Source organism: Phacochoerus africanus, chromosome 5 (genome assembly GCF_016906955.1).
Source record: "Phacochoerus africanus isolate WHEZ1 chromosome 5, ROS_Pafr_v1, whole genome shotgun sequence".
Classification (NCBI taxonomy): domain Eukaryota; kingdom Metazoa; phylum Chordata; class Mammalia; order Artiodactyla; family Suidae; genus Phacochoerus; species Phacochoerus africanus.
In genome coordinates, this window is record NC_062548.1 from 63,280,553 (window position 1) to 63,305,831 (window position 25,279).

Genomic DNA, 25,279 nt, shown 5'->3' on the forward strand with positions numbered 1-25,279 from the left:
GGGTAACCTTTTAGTGCTGGCTCAGCATAATTACCTTAAGTTTCCTCTGGTTGCTGTGTGTATCAGTTGGCCATTCCTTCTTTTTTTCTGAGTAGTATTCCATGGTATGGCTGTACCACATTGAGGATATCTAGCTATTTATTTACCACACCTGCATCATGTGGAAGTTCCCAGGCCAGGAATCAAACCTGTGCCGCAGCAGTAACCCAAGCCATTGCAATGATCATGCTGAGTCCTTAACCTGATGAGCCACCAGGGAACTCTAAGGCTCTTTAAGAACCTAATCTGCAAAACTCACTTCCTTCTTTTCCTCCCCACCCCCCGCCACTCCCCATTCACAGCAATGCCAAGTGAGTCCAACTGTGTGAAGCTGAGGAGCGACCGTGCGAGGCCCTCCCTGCCATGGTACCCCCGAGCCCAGAGCAAGATGAGAAGACCGAGCTTGCTGTTAAAAGACATCCTCAAGTAAGCACATGCCCTCAGGCTACAAGATGCCCCAGATTTGGGACAACTGGGTAGAACTGGGAGAAAAAAAGCAGGAGGAGCCTGAAGATGGCTCTCATCTCCGGTCACACTTGGTCAAGGCTCCCTTAAAGGCACATCCTGTACCAGTAGTATGTGGAATTCCCAGGCCAGGGATCAAACCTGCGACACAGCAAGTGAGTTGTGTTTTGTTTTTGTTTTTTTTAATAAAATATTGTTGGAGTTCCCATCGTAGCAGAGTGGAAACAAATCCAACTAGGAACCATGAGGTTGCAGGTTCGATCCCTGGCCTCGCTCAGTGGGTTAAAGGATCCAGCATTGCCGTGAGCCATGGTGTAGGTGACAGACGTGGCTCGGATCTGGCGTTGCTGTGGCTGTGGCGTAGGCTGGCCGCTGTAGCTCCGATTAGAACCCTGGCCTGGAAACCTCCATATGCCAAGGGTGCTGCCCTAAAAAGAAAAAAGACAAAAATAAAATAAAATATTGTTTTAACAACAACAAAAATTAAAATAAATACAGCTAATTAAAATCCCCTAGAGGCGTTTGAACAGCATTGAATATTGAACACTGAAAACGATGTCAAGTATTTCAGCCGGGTCTCCCGTCCATCCTAATAAGAGGTAGAATTGTTAAAGGAGGAACTTGTCAGTTTCACCTGGTGCCCCCCCGACTAGGTGCTAATTTACCCTTTTTTTCAATGTCTGCAGATAGAAATCTAACCCTGAAATCTAATCTCCCCTCTCATTTAACTAACCTGGGAGGTGTAGGAGAACGGTGGGCTAGAGAATGCACTAATAAACCCCGGCTCATCGTCTGTCTCCTTTTGTCATCAACCAGCAATTACAGAGGGCTCCACGTGCTGGCCCTGGGTTGGGGGCCGGCTGCTTGGGAGATAGACCCAGGCCCCATGCTGCTTACACCCTGGGCGACAGACTCATGGAATCCTACCGAAGTCCTACCGAATCAGGGCTGTGGATACTGGGCCTGCTTTTAACTTTTTCTTCCTTCCTTCCTTCTTTTTCTTTTGCAATCAAAATAAAGGACTTATTCCATATAATACCTTTTCTGGGGACTGGAGAGAATAGGTGCTGCTGCATCTACAAGATTTAGGAAAACACCTTCTCGTCCCTGCTTCCCACCTTTCTTCTTTCTACTTAAAGATAAGCAGTTTTGTTTTGGTTTGGTTTTTTGTTTTTGTTTTTGTTTTGTTTTGTTTTGTTTTGTCTTTTTAGGGCTGTACCCGCGGCATATGGAGGTTCCCAGGCTAGGGGTCGAATTGGAGCTGCAGCTGCCAGTCTACACCACAGCCACAGCAACACAGAATCCGAGCCACGTCTGGGACCTACACCGCAGCTCCCAGCAACACTGGATCCTTAACCACTGATCAAGGCAAGGGATTGAACCCACATCCTCATGGGTACCAGTCGGGTTTGTTATTGCTGAGCCACAGTGTGAGTTCCATAATGACCGATATTACCAGTCTCGTATATATAGAAATACTCATGTGTGTGTGTGTATTTCCCTCCCCTCTCGGTTTTTCACACAAATGGTACCATCCCATTCCTTAACATTGTATTTGATCCCAGGGAAAAATTAAGATGCTTGTCCAGATTTTCATGGGGGAGCCTATTGAAAAGAGAATCATGAACTCTTGACAATACTTTTTAGCAACACTTTCTTACATCCTCCTCCTCAAATATTAAGAAATATTTAGCATCTGTTGTGTACAGTGTACTATACTAAGGCTTTATTTTTTTAAACTGCCCCTTTAGAAAATAGATTATTTTCCCATTCAGGTTATTCCTTTACTTAGTTTCTTTTCAATAGCACAGATTATTTAAAGCAGTTGATCTCAAACTTTTTTTTTTTTTTGTCTGTTGTCTTTTCTAGGGCCACACCCGCGGCATATGGAGGTTCCCAGGCTAGGGGTCTAATCGGAGCTGCAGCCGCCTGCCTACACCACAGCCACAGCAACGCTGGATCTGAGCCGCGTCTGCGACCTACACCACAGCTCAGGGCAACACTGGATCCTTGAGCGAGGCCAAGGATCAAAGCCGCAACCTCATGGTTCCTAGTCGGATTCATTAACCACTGTACCATGGGATGGGAACTCCTCAAACTTTCTTTAAACTTTTTTTTTTTTTAGCCTTTATTTGGTTAGTATCACGTGGGGAGCTTATTAAAAATGAGATTTCCAGAACCAAGATTGGATTTGTTTCTTTTCTCTTAATGGGTGTGTGGGTGGGTGTGTGGGTGGGTGGGTGGGTGGGTGTGTGTGTATGCGTGTGTGTTTTAAACTGCAGAATAGTGTGAATTTATCAGATCTTTAAAAACGGTTTCATAGGTGATCTGAAGGGTGACTGGTGGTACTGTCTTACCTCAGTCAGTGTCATTTCTGGGTAGATTTCTTTAGAAGAATAGTAGGTGATTGTTTATTTTGTTTTCCTTTTTTAAGAGCTCCCAGTATTTTCCCCCATTTTTTTTCACTGTGGTAAAACAACATAACAGTGGATTTGCCATTCTAACCATTTCTCAGTGTACAAGCTCAGTGGTATTAAGCCTATTCACACTATTGTGCAACCACCACAAACATCCCTGGAACTCTTTTCATCTTGAAAAGTTTGATACTTTACACTCCTAAACACTAACCCCACTTCCTCTTCCTCTGACTCCTGGCAGTCACTGTTTTACTTTGTGTCTCTTTGATTTCGAGTGTTCTATTTGCCTTGTTGTAAATGGAAGCGTACAGTATTTGAAAAACTGACTGACTGGCACATATTTAAAGCTGAGATTCTATGCCTCAGAATTCATTACCTTGTTTTAAGTTCAGCAATCTGTATTATGATTCAGATTTCACTGTGGGGGTCTTTCCAGGAAAAAGGGTTTTTTTCTGCGTTCTCTCATGACAAAGACAGTCATAAATGACTAAGTTATTTTGTCGGAAAAATAAGAAGTGCCTTATGTTAACAGGTCATTTTAAAGACTGTACTTTCATGCCATCTGGCAAGCAGGCTCAATTTGGGTTAGGTTTTCACTTATTTCACATGATCTCTCTTGATTATGCCATGACGACATCATTATATCTAATTGATTTTTTTTTTCTAGGTGTACATTGCTTGTGTTTGGAGTGTGGATCCTTTATATCCTCAAGTTAAATTATACTACTGAAGAATGTGACATGAAAAAAATGCATTATGTGGACCCCGACCGCATAAAGGTTAGACATTCCCTCATGTGCTTTAATAGAACATTTCCAAGTGTACGTGGAAACAGTTGTATGGTCTCTAAAGTGTCCGAAGTAGATGTTCACGAAAGTTATAAACAGAAAGGAAAACACCTAATCTCAGCGCTCCCCAAACCCACCTACTCCTCACTGTTCTCCCCCCAGTTACTGAAGTTGTGCGGTGAGCTGAGTTCCATTGGGCCCTGTAGGGCACCTGTCGCAGAGTTCATGTGCCATGATGCTGCCAGCACATGAGTTCTTAAAGCAGATCAGGAAGAAATTCTAGTGTCATTTGTCCTTTCTCTGTCTTATATTTTGTTTTAATGATTTCACATGGTATTTTAAGACTTCTCCTTCAATGTATGTATATTTTTTTTAAAAAATCAATCGACAGGCATTCCTGTCATGGCTCAGTGGTTAACGAGTCTGACTAGGAACCATGAGGTTTCAGGTTCGATCCCTGGCCTCGCTCAGTGGGTTAAGGATCCGGTGTTGCCGTGAACTGTGGTGTAGGTTGCAGATGTGGCTTGGATCCCTTATTGCTGTGGCTCCGGCATAGGCTGGCAGCTATAGTTCCGATTCGACCCCTAGTCTGGGAACCTCCATATGCTGTGTGTGTGGCCCTAGAAGAGGCAAAAAAAAAAAAAATCAATTGACATATTAAGTGCCGATTTCACTGACTATTTGAGTGGCAAATTATCTGGCAATGTTCACCTCTGGATAAAAGATTTTTTTTTTTTTTTCTTTTTACGGCTACACCTGTGGCATGTGAACGTTCCCAGGCTAAGGATCTAATTGGAGCTGCAGCTGCCGGCATATACCACAGTCACAGCCATGGCAACGCTGGATGGAACTGCATCTGCCACCCATACCACAGTTTGCATTAACCGCAGATCCTTAACCCACTGAGCGAGGCCAGGGATCAAACCCGAATCCTCATGGATACTAGTCAGGTTCTTAACCTTCTGAGCCACAACGGGAACTCCTGACAAGATGATTTGAGCGTGGATAATAATGATAATGGACACACATAGGTGTTTTACCTGTATGATCTCATTTCACCTATCATCGTGACTGTGAGATAATCTCAGTGTTCTCTGCACAGACAGAGATGACCACCCAGAAAGTTAAACTGCATCCCCAGATTCCTGTCTAGAGTGGTTTAACTAATTTGGTTAACCTGGTTTAGTATATATCACGTAGCTATTCTGAAACTGCCTTAGCGATATAACTTCATTTAACCCTCATAACAGCCCTGGGGATGTAGGGACTGTTATTATCCCCATCTCATGGCAGGGAGATGAAGTAACCTGTCCACAGTTACATTGGCAGTAAGTTGTGGCCTTAGGGCTTGGACCCAGCAGTGTGGTTTCAGAGTCCTGTCTCCTGATCTCTGCTCTCTGCCTGGGTCCAGAGTAATCAGTGGGCAGCCAGAAGTTATAGGTAGTGTGATGCAAAAGAGGAGAGAGCTTAAACGTCCGGCCTAGAGTCAAATCTAAGCGCCACTTAGTAACAATGAGACCTTAGGCAAGTGACTTGTTTGAATCTGCCACCCCCCACCCCACCCTCCCCCCGGTTTTCTCAGCTGTGAGGTGTCAGTAACATCTGTGTCACAGGGGGTCCTCAAAGTCGAGTAAGATAATATGTACAAAGCACCCGGTCTGGTCCTGATTTTTACTCATGCTTCTAATCTGTACTTGCTTTGAAGTGCCTCAGGTTTTTTTTGGAGTACAGGCAGGTAGGAACACGTAACTGGAAAGAGCATAGTTAGTGAATGCATAGCTTGGCCTGTGCGGATCCCTCGTGTCTCGGGTCTTGCTGACCGAAGCGCCTTCCTCTCCCCTGGATGGGTTCTCCGCTCACCCATCAGCACGGGCGCCCTCTGCTTGGTGGAGTGCGATTTGTCCTGCCTCCTCTGCTCAGGCTTTCCTCCCACACGGTGGGCCTTGCAGACCGCCCCAAACCCCTTACAACTCAGGGCCCGCCACAGCTCGCTTGGACAAAGTTTTCAGATATCTGGTCTCTGTTTTTTGTCTCCTGGGAAAGGCCTGAAATGCTGACACTCGATATGCTTACCAGTGTCTGTGAACTCACCCCTTTGTCCCTGTGCTACACTTCTCCATATCCTCCGTGCGTCCACTTCGTCCCGTCCATTTCATTACTCACACCATTGGCCATCTGACCAACAAAGAAAATGGCACTTTGTTGAGTCTGGGTTCATTGAGAAATGTGTGCTCCCTGTGCAAGAGCTGAGCACTGCATATACTTGTGAAGTGCACGGAGAGGCAACACCTTACGTCAAGTCAACTTAGTGGTTTCAGCTCCTGGCCAGCCCCGACTGCATCGGCATGTGCCGTGGCTGCCTACAGCTATTTTCTTTTTTGCACCCTTAATAGGCCAGGGATGGTCTGCTCATCCCTGCTGTGTTCAGACAAGTGCTCTGGTCATTGTGGCTCTTTAAGGTTCCTTCCCCTAAGGAATCCTAGTGACTTCTGAGAATGAGCAGAGAAGAGACTCAAGACCATGTCCCCAAGGGACCTTTGAAGGGATGGGAACATTTGCGTAGAAGAGACCAGCGCAGGATACAGGCCAGCTGCTGCCCATGGGAGGGTTGGCCTGCCCAGGTGGCCTCAGTGGCAGAGCTGCGGCTCAGGGGGTGGCAGCCACGCTGAAAGGAAAGGTGTATGATGGTTCATGGCATCCAAAGATGGAAAACATGAGCTGCCTTTGTGGCAAATCTCTGGAGGTCTTTGAGCAAAGCCAGGATAACCATTTGGCCGTCCTGTACGTAGAACTCGGGCATCAGACAGTTGGTGGCTAAAGGGCCCTCTGATCCCTCCAGCCCTGGCATTCCATGGTTCTCAGCAATTGTCCAGTACATGGCTGGAAAGCATAGGCTGGTTTTGCAACCTGGACTTTTCCTGTTCTAAAGGCAGGCACGTGGTACCACTAGCCCCCAAGTCAGTGATGTTCAAACTGAACCTTGGTGGTCTTTGAAGCTCCTCTGAAACTTACTGGATTCCATCTGGTGTTATCATAATTTGTGTCAGCATGTCATTGGCCCATCTAAAAAAATGTAAGTTATTTGAGAAAAGGGGCTATACTTATAAAAATATATCATTTCGATGGGAGGAGAGGAGGAGTGAACTAGGGGTTTGGGATGGGCACATGCACACTATTATATCTGGAATGATTAGTCAACAGGGACCTGCTGTATAGCACAGGGAACTCTACCCAATATTCTGTGATAACCTATATCACAGGGAAAAGAATCTGTAAAAGAATGGATATGTGTGTATGAATGACTGAATCACTTTGTTGTACAACGGAAATTATCACAACCTTGTAAATCAACTATACGTCAACAAAACTTTAAAAAATGAAATAATACATACATATATATATAGTTTCTGGCATTCCAGAAAAAGGAATAAAGAGCCAAGATCGCCGTTCAGAATCCTCTGTTGTCACCACTGCCCCAGTGCAGTATCTCCTTACCTGCCTTTCTGCATCCAGGCATGCACACTATGGCTGTAGTGATATTTCTAAAAATTGCATCTGATCTGTTGCTTCTCTGCTTCAAACTCTTTGATTTCACTCTTTTGTCTTCAGGAGATTGTCCATGCCCCTTAGTCTGGCCTATAGGTGTTTCACGACTTGGTTCCTGCCATTCTTTTTTTTTTTTTTAAACCTTTTGTCTTATTAGGGCCACACCTGCTGCATATGGAGGTTCCCAGGCTAGGGGTCGAATTGGAGCTATAGCTGCCAGCCTACACCACAGCCACAACTTGGGATCTGAAACACATCTGCAACCTACACCACAGCTCACAGCTACGCCAGATCTTTAAACCAGGGATCAAACCCACATCCTCATGGATGCTAGTCAGGTTCGTTAACCACTGAGCCACGACAGGAACTCTGGTTCCTGCCATTCTTTTCACCTGCTTTTGTCACCTCCGCCATCCCAGTCCTGCCTACATCAGGCACATGAAACCCTTCACAGGTGCTTGGTTGAGTTTCTTTCTCTTCCTCATTACGATTTTATTTTTATTTATTTATTTGTTTAGCTGCACCCATGGCATGTGGAAGGTCCTAGCCCAGGGATGGAACCTGCACCACTGTGGTGACCTGAGCCACAGCAGTGACAACACTAGATCCTTTACCCGCTGAGACACATGGGAACTCTACGGATTTTGATCTGATAACTAATGATGTTGAACATCTTTTTGTGTACCATTGGCCATTTATAGGTCTTCTAAGTAGGAATATCTATTCAAATTCTTTGCCCAATTTTTAATTGTCTTTTATTAATGAGTTGTAAAAAGTTCTCCATATTCCTGGGTACTGGTTCCCTATCAGACATATGAATTGCAACTATATTTTTTCCCATTCTCTGGGTGATCTTTTTACTTTTTTTGATGTTATCATTTTTAGTGGAGAAGTTTCTAATTTTGATTAAGTCCAATGTTGTGCTTTTGATGTCATATCTAAGAAACCATTGCCTAGTGTTTTCTTCTAAAAGTTTTAGTTTTGGCTCTTAAATTTAGGTCTTTGATCCATTTTCGAGTTGCTTTTTTGTATATGGTGTGAGGTCAGGATCCAGCTTCATTCTTGTGCATGTGGCTCTCCTGTTTTCCCAGCACCTTTATTGAAGACTTTCCTCTGTATTTTCTGCATTCTTTTTTAAATTTATTGTATTGAAGTAGCATTAATTGACTGTGTTGTGTTAATTTCTTCCGTACAAGAAAGTGATTCAGTTATACATGTAGTACATTCTTCGTCATATTCTTTGACATTATGGCTTATCACAGGATATTCAGTATAGTTCCCTGGCTTATACAGTAGTTTATCCCATCTATATGGAATAGTTTGTGTTTGCTGCATTCTTTCCTCTCTCCCTAGAGCCCTTCCTTTGCCTCTCTGTTATTCATCTTTTATATCAAATCTCAGCTTAGGTGTTAATTTTTCTAAGATCCTTCTCTGATCATCCTCTCTGTCTTCTAGAAACTTCTTCATACTTCAGTTCTAGCAATTACCACTACGGTTTTTTTTTTTTTTTTTTGGTCTTTTTGCCATTTCTCAGGCCGCTCCTGTGGTATATGGAGGTTCCCAGACTAGGGGTCCAATCGGAGCTGTGGTCGCCAGCCTGCACCAGAGCCACAGCAATTCGGGATCTGAGCCGCGTCTGCAACCCACACCACAGCTCACGGCAAAGCCAGATCCTTAAGCCACTGAGCAAGGCCAGTTATCAAACCCTCAACCTCAAGGTTCCTAGTCAGATTCGTTAACCACTGAGCCACGATGGGAACTCCACCACTGTGATATTTTAACTATGTTTTGTCTTCCCTACTTGTCCTCCAGGCAAACCCTTGGGAGGAAGGGATTGTGTGATAACATGGTACATGGATGAATATGTACTTATACAGATTATTCTCCAGAGGGAGGAGAGAGATTACTTGAACCACAGTGTCTCATCTTTGAATTCCCGATTGTACCAAAAAACACACAGTTAAATGGTAACAGGCAATTCTTTTGAGGACTTTCAGTAATATACATTAAGATAATATCCCTTTGAATGTAAATTGGCACAACCACTATGGAAAACAGTATGGAGGTTCCTTAGAAAACTAAAAATAGAACTACTTATGATCTAGAAATCCCATTCCTGAGCATATATCTGGACAAAACTATAATTCAAAAAGATACATGTGCCTGCGTGTTCATAGCAGCACTATTCACAGTAGCCAAGACGTGGAAACAATCTAAACATCCATTGACAGATGAATGGATTAAGAAGATGTGGTCCATATATGCAATGGAATACTTCTCAGCCATAAAAAAGAACAAAGTAATATCATTTGCAGCAACATGGATGCAACTAGAGGTTCTCATACTAAGTAAAGTAAGTCAGAAAGAGAAAGACAAATACCATATGATATCACTTATATGTGGAATCTAAAATATGGCACAAATAAACCCAGCTACCAAACAGAAACAGACTCACAGACATAGAGAACAGATTTATGGTTGCCAAGGGGGAGGAGGGAGGGAGGGAGTGGAGTGGACTGGGAGACGGGGTTAGTGATGCAAACTATTACACTGAGAATGGATAAGCAATGAGGCCCTACTGTACAGCACAGGAAACCATATCAGGTCTCCTGGAATAGACCATGGTGAAAAATAATATAAAAAAGAATACATATGTATGTATGACTGAGTCACTTTGTTGTACAGCAGAAATTGGCACAACATTGTAAATCAACTATACTTTAATTAAAAAAATAAAACTTTTTAAAAAGTTTAATATCCTTTTAAGGAATAGGACAGATACCTCCTGTGCAACTCTTTATATCCCCCAGGCAACAGACAGAACAAGAGTTCTCCTTTCTCTTCCCCCCTAAACTGTGGAACATGAGTCCCCCCTTTAGGTTGGTGGGGCCAATTTTAAACCTAAGTTCACTGCTGGACCAGTTATAGCTTCTCGTGGGTTCCAGTGCCCTGCCCTGACTAGCTCCAATCAGGATTCCTGACTCATCCCTGAGTCCCTGACCGGGGACTGGGAGAACCTGAGGGACCAGGTCAGCCTACCAACCCCCACTGCCTGTATGGAGAAGGGGTCACGGCTGCCCGAGCGACATTATAGTTCCGGAAGAAGAAGGAGCAAGAAACGGAGACCCAGGAGGCAGCCTCGGTGACCCCCACGTCAACCTAGTTCTGAAAGATTTCCAATGAGAAAGTCCCCTGCAGGATTTTTAGTGCCGCATCCACAGCACATGGTGGCTCAGCAGCTTAAGGATCCAGCAGTGCAAGTTCAATCCCTGGCCCAGGAACTTCCACATGCCATGGTCGAGGTTGAAAAAAAAAAAAAAAAAAAGTCCCCTGGCATGAAGGAGGATTGGTGGGAGGCACAGTTGCATGAATCAAACACGTTTGTATAAGGGTCGGTCTGGAAATTAATAAGGAGAAGGTGAAAGCCTGCTCTATCGATAGTGGAATTAGGGGTTTCTTCTATTCTGTTATTTGAGACTTTTTTTTAAACGTAGGCTTGGAGTTCCCTTTATAGCTCAGTGGGTTAAGAACCTGACTGATATCCATGAGGATGCAGGTTTGATCCTTGGCCTCGCTCAGTGGGTGAACTGAGCTTGTTGCCTAAAGCTCTGGCGTAGATTGCACATGCAGCTCAGATCTGGTGTTGCTGTGATGTAAGCCGGCAGCTACAGCTCCAGTTTGACCCCCAGCCCTGGAACTTCCATAGGCCACAAGTGTGGCCCTAAAAAAGCAAATATAAATAATAAATAAATAAAATAAAGTAAGCAGAGTAGAAGTTCCTGTTGTGGCTCAGCGGTAACAAACCCAACCAGTGTCCATGAGGACGCAGGTTCCGTCCCTGGCCCTGCTCAGTGGGTTAAAGACCTGACGTTGCTGTGAGCTGTGGTGTAGGTCGCAGACGCAGCTCAGATCCGACCCCTAGCCTGGGAACTTCCATGTGCTGTGGATGCGGCACTAAAAATATTTTAAAAATAAATAAAATAAGCAGAGCTGGGCTGAGTTATTACATCAGTCCCGGCATTCACGCTCCCACATGGGTTCCTTTCTCTCCTGGGTGCTGCCCCTGCTCTTCTCCAATCATCTTGGAACATCACAGAGGTGAGGAAACTGAATCTTTGACTGCAGGTTGATGCTTTAACCCAGGTGACGCTCCTGATAAAGAGATCCGGAACTGGGGGCGGGGGGGGGGTGTCTAGATCAGATGGTCTGATTGTTTTCTTCCTAACCATGGGGTGTGATAAAATATGCATCCCATGACTTACTGCCTGTAAGCGTCCAGTTGGAGGAGTGTTAGTAGTTGTGAGCACTTACACCACCTTTGCCACAATCCCACTTGAATGTTTCATCACACGAGTTAGTTCCCTCTCACCCCTTCCGCGGTCAATCCCTGCCCTCAACCATCAGCCCCAGGCAACCACGGACTGACTGAGATTGTTCTGTGCTGTTCTTATACCTGCAACTCAGTTCTTCAGATTTCTCTGCTGTTAACCAGGCAAAAGTTGTAGACAGCTAACTTTCATGGGAGTTAAACACGGCGGTAGCCAGTACCACAGTTTACAGAAGTGGAAATGAAAGTTTCGTAACGTAACCTATACCCTGAGTTCATGTGGTCCGAGGCTGATTGGCCTCCTGCCCAGGTCAGGTCAGCTCCAGACCCTGGACTCTCCTTCAACCCAAATACTGTACCCTGGCCTGAATTATTTATATATATTTATTTATTTATTTATTTTCAGGGCCGCACCTGTGGCCTATGGAGTTTCCCAGACTAGGGGTTGAAATCAGAACTATAGCTGCCAGCCTACGCTACAGCCACAGCAATGCAGGATCTGAGCCACGTCTGCAAGCTACACCACAGCTGGTGGCAACGCCGGATCCTTAACCCACTGAGTGAGGCCAAGAATCAAACCTGCATCCTCATGGATGCTAGTCAGATTTCGTTTCCACTGAGCCACAACAGGAACTCCATGAATTTAAATCAATCAATAAAAGAGAGCATTGCCTTTTACTTAGCATCATGCCATTTAACCTATATTTCTGAGAGGGATTGTTCTAAAACTTATGAGGTAGAGAAGAAAATGGAGATTTTTATGGAGGCAAATTCATTGTTTGAAACCCCTCAACAGATTCTTACATCATGGTTTTTCCCAGCAGACTGCCTTATCATTGACAGTTGGAAGTGCCCAATGCCTGTTTATTCTCAATTGTGGGCAGCCAGCAAGCTCAACCTGGAAGACTTTCAAAAAGTGAAGCTCTCATGTCCATGCCTCAATTTGAGAGAAGAGGGAGTTCCTATATATATATATATTTTTAACCTTTTTAGGGCCACACCCATGGCATATGGAAGTTCCCAGGCTAGGGGTCAAATTGAAGCTGCAGCTGCCGGCCCACACCATAGCTATAGCAACACCAGATCCTTTCTGGTGCCGCACCTGTGACCTATTGCGGCAACACTGGATCCTTAACCCACTGAGCAAGGCCAGGGAGTGAACCTACATCCTCATGGATACTAGTTAGATTCGTTTCTGCTGAGCCATGACGGGAACTCCCCTCTATGTCAGCTTCTTAACCCACTGAGCCACAATGGGAATTCTGGAATGTCCATCTATAGCGAAGAAAAGAACTTTGTTCATCCCTCAGGCCTGGGGTTTGAGGACAAGTGTGTGTAGATGTGTGATCCCCCTCTCGCCCTGCCCTCACAATTGGGCGTTAAGTGCCTCTGGGTGCAGAGTGTCACTGGCTTGGAGGCCTGGTCAGGGGGAACCCTCCATTCAGGGACTGCTCTGGGTCACGACCAGTTCCTCACTTGGCTTTCCTGCCAATCCCTCACAGAGATGCCAGTTGAAGCCCTTGGTCTCAGCGGTGGTTTTGGTCAGCGGCTCTCTGTGGGCAGAGGCTGGGCTTGTGGGACTTGGGGAGGTAGTGGGACCAGGTGAGCCTGCCAGCTCAGCCCTCTTCCTGGGTGTGCCACTGGAGCCCACGAAGTGAGGACACTCAGGACCATCTTGCAAGGTGCCTTTGGTGTCACATGGTGACCTGAGACAGTGACCATTTGTAGTGCCCACAGCATCGTCTGAAGCTCAAAGACTGTTCCTTCCCACCTTCAGACACAGAGGCAGATCCTTACACGTAGACAGTGTAACTCTCCCCCGTACTAACAACTTTTTCAAGCTATAATTTACAAAAAAGGGAGGGGCTTCTGCTATTGCCAGGTAAGTATTGTTTCTACAGAAATTTTATTTATTTTTTAATATTTTATTTATTATTTATCTATTTATTTTTGTCTCTTTGTCTTTTTTTTTAGGGCTACACCCGTGGCACATGAAGGTTCCCAGGCTAGGGGTCTAATCAGAGCCATAGTTGCTGGCCTACACCACAGCCACAGCAATGCCAGATCCGAGTTGCATCTGCGACCTACATCACAGCTCACAGCAATGCCGGATCCTTAACCCACTGAGCAAAGGCAGGGATCGAACCTGCTACCTCATGGTTCCTAGTCAGATTCCTTTCCGCTGCGCCACAACAGAAACTCCAGCAATTTTATTATATAGAAATCAGTCAAGACTTTGAAGAAAAACATAGTGGGGACAAACATTTAAAACAGTATGGTGATAATAATTCTCGTAATAGTACTGGCACAATTCAAAAGACATGTTCAATCCTAAAAATAAATACCCCAGCAAGTCTGGGACCACACACACACACACACACACACACACACACACAACTTGGTAGGAGGAGGGATAAGATTGCTGCGTGTGGCCATGAGGACCGCAAGCACTGTGATGAGAGAGAACTTCCTGCTGGCTGGTCCCAAGGCAGCCTTTGGCCACAGCCACGGGGAAGAAAGGGGGCAAGTGGGCGTTTGTTCCACGTGTCTCCATGGCCTGCTGCATTCAGCTGGGCTCCTGTACTTGGCCTTCACCAGTCATTTCTTGTTGATGTAAAACATTAACATTCAGGGAAACTTGTATACAAAACCAAGGCAACATCTTTGTGGACATGACAGCTGGGCGGGTTGCACTTTGTTTCCATTCCTGACTGTGTAAACCTCGTTACCGCCGCTGATAAAGTGTGTTTCTCATCTACGAGATAGGAACTTGAAACAGGGGATCGTTTTTTTCATTGTGTTTTAAAAAAATGACATTTACCATCTTAATTATTTTTAAATATATATTTTAACCCCGATAAGTATATTCACAATGTTGTGAAACAGGTTTCTGGAACCTTTTCATCTTGCAAAACTGGAACTCTGCCCATTGAAAACAACAGCTCACAGTCACCTTGCTGTACAGGAGAAAATTGACAGAACCCTGTAAACCAGCTATCATGGGAAAAATAAAAATCATTATTAAAAAAAAGGAGTCGCTATTATGGCTCAGCAGTTAGCAAACCTGATGAGGATCCATGAGGATGTAGGTTCTATCCCTGGCCTCACTCAGTGGGTTGAGGATCTGTCGTTGCCATGAGCTGTGGTGTAGGTCACAGATGCAGCTTGGATCCTTTGTTGCTGTGGTTCTGTTATAGGCTGGCAGCTGTAGCTCCGATTTGACCCCTAGCCTAGCAACCATCATATGCCTCTGGTGCAGCCCAAAAAGAGCCCCCCCCCAAGATCCAGCTCCCCATTCCCCTCTCCCCAGCCCTTGGGAACCATCATTTTACTTCCCGTCTCTGTGAATTTGACTAGTTGCGGTACCTTCTATAAATGGAGACCTGCAGTATTTGTCTTTTTGAGACTGGCTTATTTCACTGAGCATGTGTCCGGATTTTATGAGACATGAAAATCTTAAACACCTCAAAGCACATTTTTTCACCCGAAACTTATTTGAACAAGGTTAGGCTGGGGGCCAAGTGGCAGGAGGTGGAGGTCCTTCCTTCTTTCTTAGGCAATGAAATAAATACTCTTGTTCGCTTTATTTCCTCATAATGAGACTCTCCCAGGTTTTTCCCTCAAGTTCCTAGTACAGATTAACTCTTAAAAGCAGATGTTTTAAGAAATTTAAAAAGGGGCAGAGCTTCCTTGCCTTCCTGCTTGCATCTCTCACAAGCCTCCTATCTTATAAACTATTTCTTGCCTATTCAAAAAAAAAAAAAAAAAAAAGCAAATTTAAAAAGGAGCTCCCACTGTGGCACAATGGGATCAGCAGTGTCTCTGCAGCTCCAAGACACAGGTTCAATCCCCGGCCTGATGCCGTGGATTAAAGGATCTGGCATTGCTGCAGTTGCGGTATAAAGGTTGCAATAGCAGCTTGGATCTGATCCCTGGCCCAGGAATTCCATATGCCGTGGGACAGCCAAAAGAGAAAAAGAAAAGAAATAAAAAAAAAAAAAAGAAAATAAGTTTTTTCGATAAATTGTGAACTTTTTAAAAACAAATAAAAGCAGATATTTTGAGGAGTTCCCGTTGTGGCTCAGTGGTTAACGAATCTGACTAGGAACCATGAGGTGAGATGGCAGGTTTGATCCCTGGCCTTGCTCAGTGGGTTAAGGATCCGGCGTTGCCGTGAGCTGTGATGTAGGTTGCAGACGTGGCTTGGATCCCTGCGTTGCTGTGGCCCTGGTGTAGGCTGGCAGCTACAGCTCCGATTAGACCCCTAGCCTGGGGACCTCCATATGCCGCAAGAGCGGCCCAAAGAAATAGCAAAAAGACAAAGAAAAAAAAAAAACATGTTTTGAGTGACACAACAGCCATCACAGGAGGACGTGTCACCTGTGAGAGTCTTTCTAATGCCCAAGAGCCTTTTAAACTCAGAGCTGTGTGATTCTTTCCAGAGAGCACAGAAATACGCCCAGCAAGTCCTGCAGAAGGAGTGCCGGCCCCACTTTGCCAAGAGGTCGATGGCACAGCTCTTCGGCCCCAGGTACAGCATGGACTTACCGCCTTTCGTGACAAAAGCCCCCTCGGGGAGCAAGGCTGAGTCCAAGTACGACCCTCCTTTCGGATTCCGAAAGTTCTCCAGTAAAGTCCAGGACCTCTTGGAACTCTTGCCTGAGCATGACTTTCCTGAACACTTGACAGCCAAGAGCTGTAGGCGTTGTGTGGTCATCGGAAGCGGTGGAATCCTCCACGGGCTAGAGCTGGGCCCAGCCCTGAACCAGTTCGACGTGGTGATACGGTACGTTGGTTTTAAAACCAGCCTTTCTCCTCTAGATGTTAGTTGGGCAGGGCAGCCTGGGGGGGAAGTGGGGGGCACCTTCAGGGGCCTCCCTGTTGGAGAAGTTGGAACAAAAACATGAAGCGATAGGATGCCCCAAACTGTGCAGTACTGACCCTAATCTGGTAAAAGCCTTTCCAGAGGAGGTGAGGCTTGGAAGGGTAGATCCAGGTAAGCCAACCAAGGAGAAAGCTGTGAGGGCAGGGCCCGGAAGATGATGAGAAGGTGGTGGGTCGGGGGTGGGGGAACTGAGCCAGTAGGATGCCTGGCATCTGGGAGCTGGGGGGCTTGGGGTGGGTGAGTCCTGGGAGGCAGTGCCAGCTGGGACTGAAAAGCACCCAGACCAGTTTGGACACCACATAGCAGGCTAATAAGCAGTCACCCTAGGTTCTTTTGGATTTAGCTGGCTAGAAACTGGTTTTTTTTTTATTATGAAAGTAAAATATGTTCATTCTTGGAGTTCCCGCTGTGCCTCAGCAGTAACGAACCCGACTAGTATCCATGAAGATGCGGGTTCAATCCCTGGCCCCGGGAATGTCCATATGCCTTGGGTGTGGCCCTAAAAAAAAAAAATAAATAAATAAATAAATAAATAAAAAGAGCTTTAAAAAATATATATTCATTCTTGAAGATGAAAAAATTCAGAAAACTACAAGGAAGAAAATACCACTCATAGCACAAATGGCCAGCCACAGTTAATTTGCTGCCCTTTTTTCCATTTTTGTTCAATATGCATACTAATCAGTACATTTATATTCTTGTATTTTACTTTTTTAACTTAGCATCAGGAGCCTTTTCTTTCTCTTTGCTTTTGAGGACCACAGCTTCAGCATATGGAAGTTCCTAGACAAGGGGTCGAATCAGAGCTGCAGTTGCCTCCCTCCACCACAGCCACAGCAAAACACAGGATCGAGGCTGTACCTGTAACCTACACCACAGCTTACGGCAATGCCAGATCCTTTACCCACTGAGTGAGGCCAGGGATTGAACCCACATCCTCACAGTTACTAGTTGGGTTCATAACTGCTGAGCCACAATGGGAATTCTTAGGAATATTTCTGAGGTCGCTAACTATTCTGGGGAAGACTAACTTTACTACATGCTTATTAATGTTCCCTCATATGAGGGCATCATGAGTTGTTTAGTTGTTCTCCTATTGCTGGACATCTAGAATGTTCCCAGTTTCTTTGTTATTGTGAACATGTTATGCATATTTTCTTGTGTATGTCTTTCTGTATATCTCTGCTTATTCCCTTGGATATAATTCCAAGAATTCCTAGAATTGTTGGCTTAAAGATAATTGAATATTTTAAGTCTCTTGATACATTAGTACATGGTTTCTGTCTTAAGGGTGTGCAAAAAACCAGAAACATGGTGAAAGTTGGGTCCTCATTAAATCTGTTCAGCAGTCGTGCCAGTTTGGTTGAAGGTAGGAGATGGTAGGGATTTAGAGGTTTAGAGGTTCCAATCAGAGCATGTGGCATATGGGCCTGGCCTGAGATGCAGGAAGTGGAAATAGAGGCCCAAGATCAAATCTGAGAGGTAAATTGAAAACGTGTGGATTTCCTTGTGGCTCAATGGGTTTAGGATCTGATGTTGTCACTGCTGTGGCTCTGGTTAAAGCTGTGGTGTGCGTTCGGTCTCTGGCCTGGGAACTTCTGTGTGCCATGGGCATGGCCCAAAAAAGAGAAAAGAAAAAAAGAAAAAAGCAAAGAAAGGAGTTCCTGTCATGGTGCCATGGAAACGAATCCGACTAGGAACCATGAGGTTGCGGGTTCGATCCTTGACCTTGCTCAGTGGGTTAAGGATCCGATGTTGCCATGAGCTATGGTGTGGGTTGCAGACGCAGCTCGGATCTGATGTGGCTGTGGCTGTGGCAGCTATAGTTCTGATTAGACCCCTAGCCTGGGAATCTACATGTACTGCAGATGCGGCTCTAAAAAGCAAAAAATAAATTAATTAATTTAAAAAAAGAGAAAAAAACAAAGAAAAAGGAAGTTACAGGATTTTCTAATGGTTTGACAATGATGTCACGGGATACCAAGGTTTCTAGTCTGGAGCCTAAGACGTTAGTGGAACCGCTGTCAGAAGTGGAGTCATGGAGGAACATCTCTGATTAGCGAGGGAGAGTGACAAGATCCATCTCAGGTATTCTGAGTGAGCAAGTGATGACATGTCCACATGATGGCTTTGTTGCCTGTAGCTGTGATCTTGGGCAAGTTTCCTGCTGGCCCGTGGCTCTTTTGCTCATCTGTAAATGGAGGCAGTGATGGTCCATACCTTAAAGGGTTACTGTGAAGACAGAATGAGTTAACAGAAGTAAAGCACCTGGAGCTGTATCAGGCTTGTGGCAGATGCTCAGGGCATGTTGGCAGCTATTTGGGGGAGAATGTGTAGGAAGGTGAGGTTCAAGGAGGAGAGGGCAGGGGTGGGTAAGAGGTTTGTAGGAAAGAACCAGACTTTTGTAAGGGCCAAGAGAGAGAAGCAAGAGGTAAGAACCAAGTTTTAAGGCAGAAGGTGTGAAGTGAGGTGTTCCCGTCTCAGCTCAGTGGTTAACGAATCTGACTAGGAACCATGAGGTTTCGGGTTCGATCCCTGGCCTTGCTCAGTGGGTTAAGGATCTGGCGTTGCCGTGAGCTGTGGTGTAGGTTGCAGACGTGGCTCAGATCCCGCGTTGCTGTGGCTCTGGCATAGTCTGGAGGCTACAGTTCCGATTGGACCCCTAGCCTGGGAACCTCCATATGCCATGAAGCAGCCCTAGAAATGGCAAAAAAGACAAAAAAAAAAAAAGAGGTGTGAAGTGAGGGGGTGGGAGTGGGGTCAGGACTTCCAGGGTGGTGAAGGGTGGGGTGAAGGAGGATGGAACCTGCCGTTGTCTGGGTGCTTCCTGGGGCTAGACACTGTCACATGTTCTGGGTGTCCTCATTCCTCTGTAAAGCCGTCACACTAGCCAGTGTCAGAGATGAGGACCGTAGGGGCACAGGGGCCAGGCCAGATCCTGACATTCCAAATGCAGGATTTTGAGGCTTCCAGAACCTCCACCCTGGTTCCGTGTGAGCAGCTGAACGGTCTTCTTTGCACAAGCAGCACTGGAGGAGGCAGACAGGGCCCCCCTGCCCATCCAGTGGTGCGTGCCCGGGATACAGCGGGGAGGGAGGTGAGAACTGGGCTGCATTCTCCCTCCCAGAGGAGAGCTGCAGTGCCTGAGAGGGTGGCCTTGAGCTGACCTTGGAGAATGGCGGGGTTTGGCTCTTCACGGAAGAGGCGAGCAGGGAGATCTGGCAGGAGGAGGGAGGGCCTGGGAGAGAGAAAGGGAGCTGGTGGATGGCTCATTGCCCAGTGATGGTGGGACCAGACTGGGGAGCATGGGGTATATAGGCGCTGGAGGCCACAGAGCACTGGAGACAGAGGAAGGGGACTTAGCCAGATTGTGATGGAGTTGAAAAACTATTGGGGGTAACTTTTAGGTCTATAGCAGTTCTTCACAAAGAAATTGCCAGAAGAGTACAAAGAACTCCCATATTCACCCTTCTCCCACATTCCCCAATTGAAAACTCTTTTATCACATTGGCTTTATAACTTTCCTCTCTTTATACATTGTTATTCTTTTCTGAACCGTTTGAGAGTTAGTCATAAATCTCAAGCTCCTCCTTGACCCTAAATACTTCCGTGTGCATTTCCTAAGAGCAAGGACATTCCATTATAGAACCACAGGGCAACATTCAGAATTAGGAAATTCACACTGATCCAATAGAGTCCTTAGTCAGACTTCAGCAGTTATCCCAGTAAGGGTCATTATTTTTAAAACAAAAAGGAAAGAAAAAGAAAATAATAACTAGTCCAGGATCATGCCTTGCCTGTAGTTGTCATGTCTAATAACATCTTTTAATAATCCAGGGGTTAGGGATCTGAGACCTGGAAAAGGAAGTGAGTGGAATGGAGAAGAAAGGTTTATACAGGTATGATAATACAGGGAAAGGACCAAAGGACTTTCTTTGAGATTTCAAAACTATGCCTGGGTGAATGGTACTGCTTTAGGAAGAATTCTTAGCTTTTCCCCCAAAGCATCCACCCTGAGAGCCTTCGTTGATCTAACCATTGTAAGTGCCCCCAGTTCCTGCTTTAATTTAAAACCAGGTTGCACTTGGGCCCAGTGCCTTCCTCGGCCCTAACCCTGGCCACATACGTGTGGTTTGTGTCTGTCTTGCCCTGGTGTCTAGGTCTTCTTTCCTGATTACATTTTTGAAATTCTGCAAGAACCACTAATATCTAGGCGCAATGTAAGCTTTCAAGGAAACAGCACCAGTGCCCAGAAAACACCCACAGTGTAATATGTTTGGGTTGGCTTAAAATGACAGGACTAGATGGAATTGCTTGTCATTCAGAGATTAGATACAGGCATCCCTCGCAGAGAGCAGACACCTGAAAGGGGCAGAACTGAGGGATGATGGAGCTGGTGGGAGGGTCACCCTCCCCCCAGCCAACCACACCCTTGTTCCTTGTCCTAAAAATATGTGGGAAGCATGCTGCAGGAGTTTTGCATGATGCAATAAAGTGGTGAATGGCTTACATTGTCAGTTTATCTTTGTCCTTTTTACTTAAATAGGTTAAACAGTGCACCAGTTGAAGGATATTCAGAGCATGTTGGAAATAAAACTACTATAAGGATGACTTACCCAGAGGGGGCACCACTGTCTGACCTTGAATATTATTCCAATGACTTGTTTGTTGCTGTTTTATTTAAGAGTGTTGACTTCAACTGGCTTCAGGCGATGGTCAAAAACGAAACCCTGGTAAGCACGAGCCGTTCAGCTCTCAAACGTGCCTTTGTACAAAGGGAAGGGGTCTCTGATTGGCGTTAACAGGTTTTTGATTTTTAAACTGACATGCGTACTTTTGTGTTGGCTTTCAAATAACCTCTCCCTTTACAGAAGCCCCTCAGGACTCCTCCTGGGAATTGCCTTCAGGATGTGATGGAGTCACACGTGCAAATTGGGATCATTACTCAGTGTAAATAACAAGCTTGGGACCAAAACTGCTGTTTTTTGAGCTTGATCCCCCACCTTATTCCTTAGACTTGAATCTCTATGGCTTCTGGCTATTTTCAGAGATGAGATGTATATGTGCAAATAGAAAGCATTATTGAGACTGTTCAGAAGAATATACATAAGTTCTCTGAGGAGTATTTTCAAAGAGGTTCTCCCAGAATTCCTTGATTGGTAGTGTTGTTGGAGTCAGTTTGCAGTGTTCCGGAGGGGCAGGTGTGGAGGAGATGGCACTTACTTGGTCCTGTTTTTTTTTTTTTTTTGTCTTTACGGTAATTTATCACCTTACTTTAAAGTGATCACCTGGAGTTCCCGTCGTGGCTCAGTGGTTAATGAATCTGACTAGGAACCTTGAGGTTTTGGGTTCGATCCCTGGCCTTGCTCAGTGGGTTAAGGATCCGGCATTGCCGTGAGCTGTGGTGTAGGTCAAAGACACGGCTTGGATCCCGCGTTGCTGTGTCTCTAGCGTAGGCCGGCAGATGTGGCTCCAATTCGACCCCTAGCCTGGGAACCTCCATATGCCGCGAGAGTGGCCCAAGAAATGGCAAAAAGACAAAAATTAATTAATTAATTAATTAATTAATAAAGTGATCACCTTACTCCCCCACCCCTCCACCCATTATATTGAACTAAATTTCACAAGTCAACTGTGGAAGATTGTGTGCATTTATTTATTTACTTATTATCTTTTTAGGGCCACACCTGCAGCATATGGAAGTGCCCAGGCTAGGGGTGGAATTGGAGCTGCAGCTGCTGGCCTACACCACAGCCACAGCACATGGGATCCAAGCCACATCTGCTACCTACACCACAGCTCCTGGCAGCGCCGGATCTCCGACTCACTGAGTGAGGCCTGGGATTGAACCTGCGTCCTCGTGGATCCTAGCTGGGTTCGTTACCCCCCTGAGCCACGACGGGAACTCCAAGAGTGTGTGCATTTATATGCACTTGCATAAACTAGCTGACTGTAAAATCAGTAAAACCTATCAAACTTTTCACATAAGTTTCTCATGCTGAAGAATTTGTATCTCCTAAGCTTGATTATCATGGTCACAGGTTATTGCAGTCTTCTGGATTTTCTAATGGGTAGCTGTTCTAGTTGAAAGATGAAGCACTCTGGGAATAACTCATGTTCAATTACCAAGGGACATCACGGGACTAGGAAGTGGAGTCATTTGGAAAGAGGATATATGGTGAGGGCCTGATCAGAGCAAGGTACCCAGAGCACCTCATACCCTTAAGTTGGGTGTTTCCTTGGTCTTCCCTGGGCAAAATGGTGGCTTTGGATCCTAAAAAGTTGGGGTTTTGGGGGGGGGGTTGTTTTTTTTGTTTTTTTTTTTTTGTCTTTTTAGGGCCACACCTGTGGCATATGGAGGTTCCCAGGCTAGGGGTCGAATCGGATCCGTAGCTGCCGACCTGTGCCACAGCCACAGCAATGCCAGATCCGAGCTGCGTTTGTAATCTACACCACAGCTCAGGGCAACGCCAGATCCTTAACGCACTGAGCAAGGCCAGGGATCGAAAGTACAACCTCGTGGTTCCTAGTCGGATTCGTTTCTACTGCGCCATAGTGGGAACTCCCCTAAAAAGTTTTACCATCTACGGTCATTACCAGAAGAATTTCTCCCCCAAGCCAACAAGAACTCCTTCTGCAGTTCCTGTCCTTCTCTGGTGCCACCTTCATAAATCAGATCCTTAAAGTTGCTTGTTTGAGTCGAGGTCCTGGGTTCGCACAGATCTGTGACTGGGCTGCAGGATGCAGCCCAGACCCGCCTGGGGCCCCACCCTCAGCTTTGTCCTGAGGAGCAGGAGATGTGTCCTCCCCCTCCGCTGATAAGATAACTTTATTAAGCGATGCCCCTAATGATGGCTTGCTTTCTTTCCTTAGCCATTTTGGGTACGACTCTTCTTTTGGAAGCAAGTGGCGGAAAAAATCCCACTACAGCCCAAACACTTCAGGATTTTGAATCCAGTTATTATCAAAGAGACTGCCTTCGACATCCTTCAATACTCAGAGCCTCAGTCAAGGTTCTGGGGCCGAGATAAGGTATTTTTGTCACTCCTGAAAGTTAACTGTTCTTCTCTGTGTCGGAAGGGCGTCGTAGGTACAGTGTTCACTTAGGCTCAGCTGTCTACTCAGAAGCATCTTCCAATGGAGAAGCCTAGTCAGGGATTTGATGTTCTGTGTGTTTTCCCCTCTCTGAATCTTGACCTCAGGACTCCGCCTGTTTGATCGGCCTCCTTTCCTCTCCAGCCCCCAGGTCACTCATCTCTTTAGTATAATTTGCATGTTAGCACTTTGGTCACTGAGATGCTACTTAAGGTATTCTTACTCCAGGACTTCATATCATAAAAATTAAAGGCACTTCGGTGGTCAGAAAAAATTTTTTTTTCGCTTTTTAGGGCCACACCCGCAGCATATGGAGGTTCCCAGGCTAGGGGTCGAATAGAATCGGAGCTGCAGCTGCTGGCCTACACCACAGCCACAGCAACGTGGGATCCGAGCCACATCCGCAGCCTGCACCACAGCTCAACGGCAACACTGGATCCTTAACCCACTGAGCAAGGCCAGGGATCAAACCCATGTCCCAATGAATACTAGTTTGGGGTCATTAACCACTGAGCCATGATGGGAACTCCTACACATTGGGCTTTTCAAAGTTCCTTGGGTGATTGTATTTTGCAGCCTAATATGAGAACCTTTGTGATGTAGGCTGTTCACTGCAGTAGATTCTTTACCTGCAGTTAGCCTGTGTTGCCACCCGGTGGGGAGATGCCTTTATTACCTATTTCTTCATGATCTGAATAGCTAAAACTCTTTAAATAAGACTTTTTAAGAAGCAATGGAAATCATTTTTAAACAAAATTTAAGCAAACCATTTCTATACAAGTAAAGCAAGGGATTTTGAAATATGGGGGCTGCTTCCCACACTGGGGGCCCGAGGTGCCTCCTAGGAGGTGGGGCTTGGTCCAGGGCACACTTTGCAAACACTAAGCCAGACTCAAGTATTGTCCACCAATAGGCACATTAGCAGGTTCTTCCATCTGCAGCTTTGAATCAAATTCTAATTAAAAAGATGCCTTACAGGAGTTCCTGTTGTGACTCAGCAGTAATGAACCCAACTAGTATCCATGAGGATACGTGTTCGATCCCTGGCCCTGCTCAGTGGGTTAAGGATCCGGTGTTGCCATGGTGTGGGTTACAGATGTGGCTTGGATCTAGCACTGCTATGGCTGTGGCGTAGGCTGGCAGCTGCAGCTCTGACTCACCTCCTAGCCTGGGAACTTCCATATGCTGCAGATGCGGCCCTCAAAAAAATAGATGCCTTACTACAACTGTGTAAATTTTAAAGGGAGAGTTCTGTGGTAATTAAGGAAAACAAATCCCTAAATAGACTTCTGGAAAACAAAACACCTAGTTCTTCACTGTTGTCAGTAGGAGCCAAACCCAGTTCTGGCTCCAGCCCGGGACTCAGATGAAGTGTTTCACATGGTGGCAGCCATTCCTTTTGCAGGCTGCCAGTGTCCTCCGGGGCCCTACCCTCTCCCTCGATGGGGAGCCCAGGAGGGCCGAGCTGTTGCTGCCCACTGAAGGAGTATGTTGGGGACCCAAGCTCTGTTTCCTTCTTGGAGGAGAGTGGCTCTGCCCCTCCCCAGCTGATTGGCTTTAGCTGCTTTCTCCCACCTGGAGCACATGGGGCCCCGGAAAACTCTTCCAGGAAAGGAGAGTCGTTTATGGAAACCACAGACTCAGTGAAGATGGACCAAGGAGGTACATTTGCACGGGAAAAACAGCGTAAAAGAGTATCAATCCGTAGATGGCCAGC

General features: G+C 45.8%; 1 protein-coding gene across 3 annotated transcripts in view; it reads left to right on the forward strand.

Moving 5' to 3' along the window:
* Positions 1–25,279, forward strand: part of ST3GAL5 (ST3 beta-galactoside alpha-2,3-sialyltransferase 5) — a 56,408-nt gene that overhangs the window by 26,714 nt on the left and 4,415 nt on the right. For all 3 annotated transcript variants that reach the window (XM_047781609.1, XM_047781610.1, XM_047781611.1), the window contains exons 2-6: positions 342–465; positions 3,589–3,700; positions 16,025–16,368; positions 21,014–21,200; positions 23,341–23,499. In XM_047781609.1, coding sequence (XP_047637565.1) covers positions 342–465; positions 3,589–3,700; positions 16,025–16,368; positions 21,014–21,200; positions 23,341–23,499 — 926 coding nt within the window. The remainder of the gene's footprint in view (positions 1–341; positions 466–3,588; positions 3,701–16,024; positions 16,369–21,013; positions 21,201–23,340; positions 23,500–25,279) is intronic.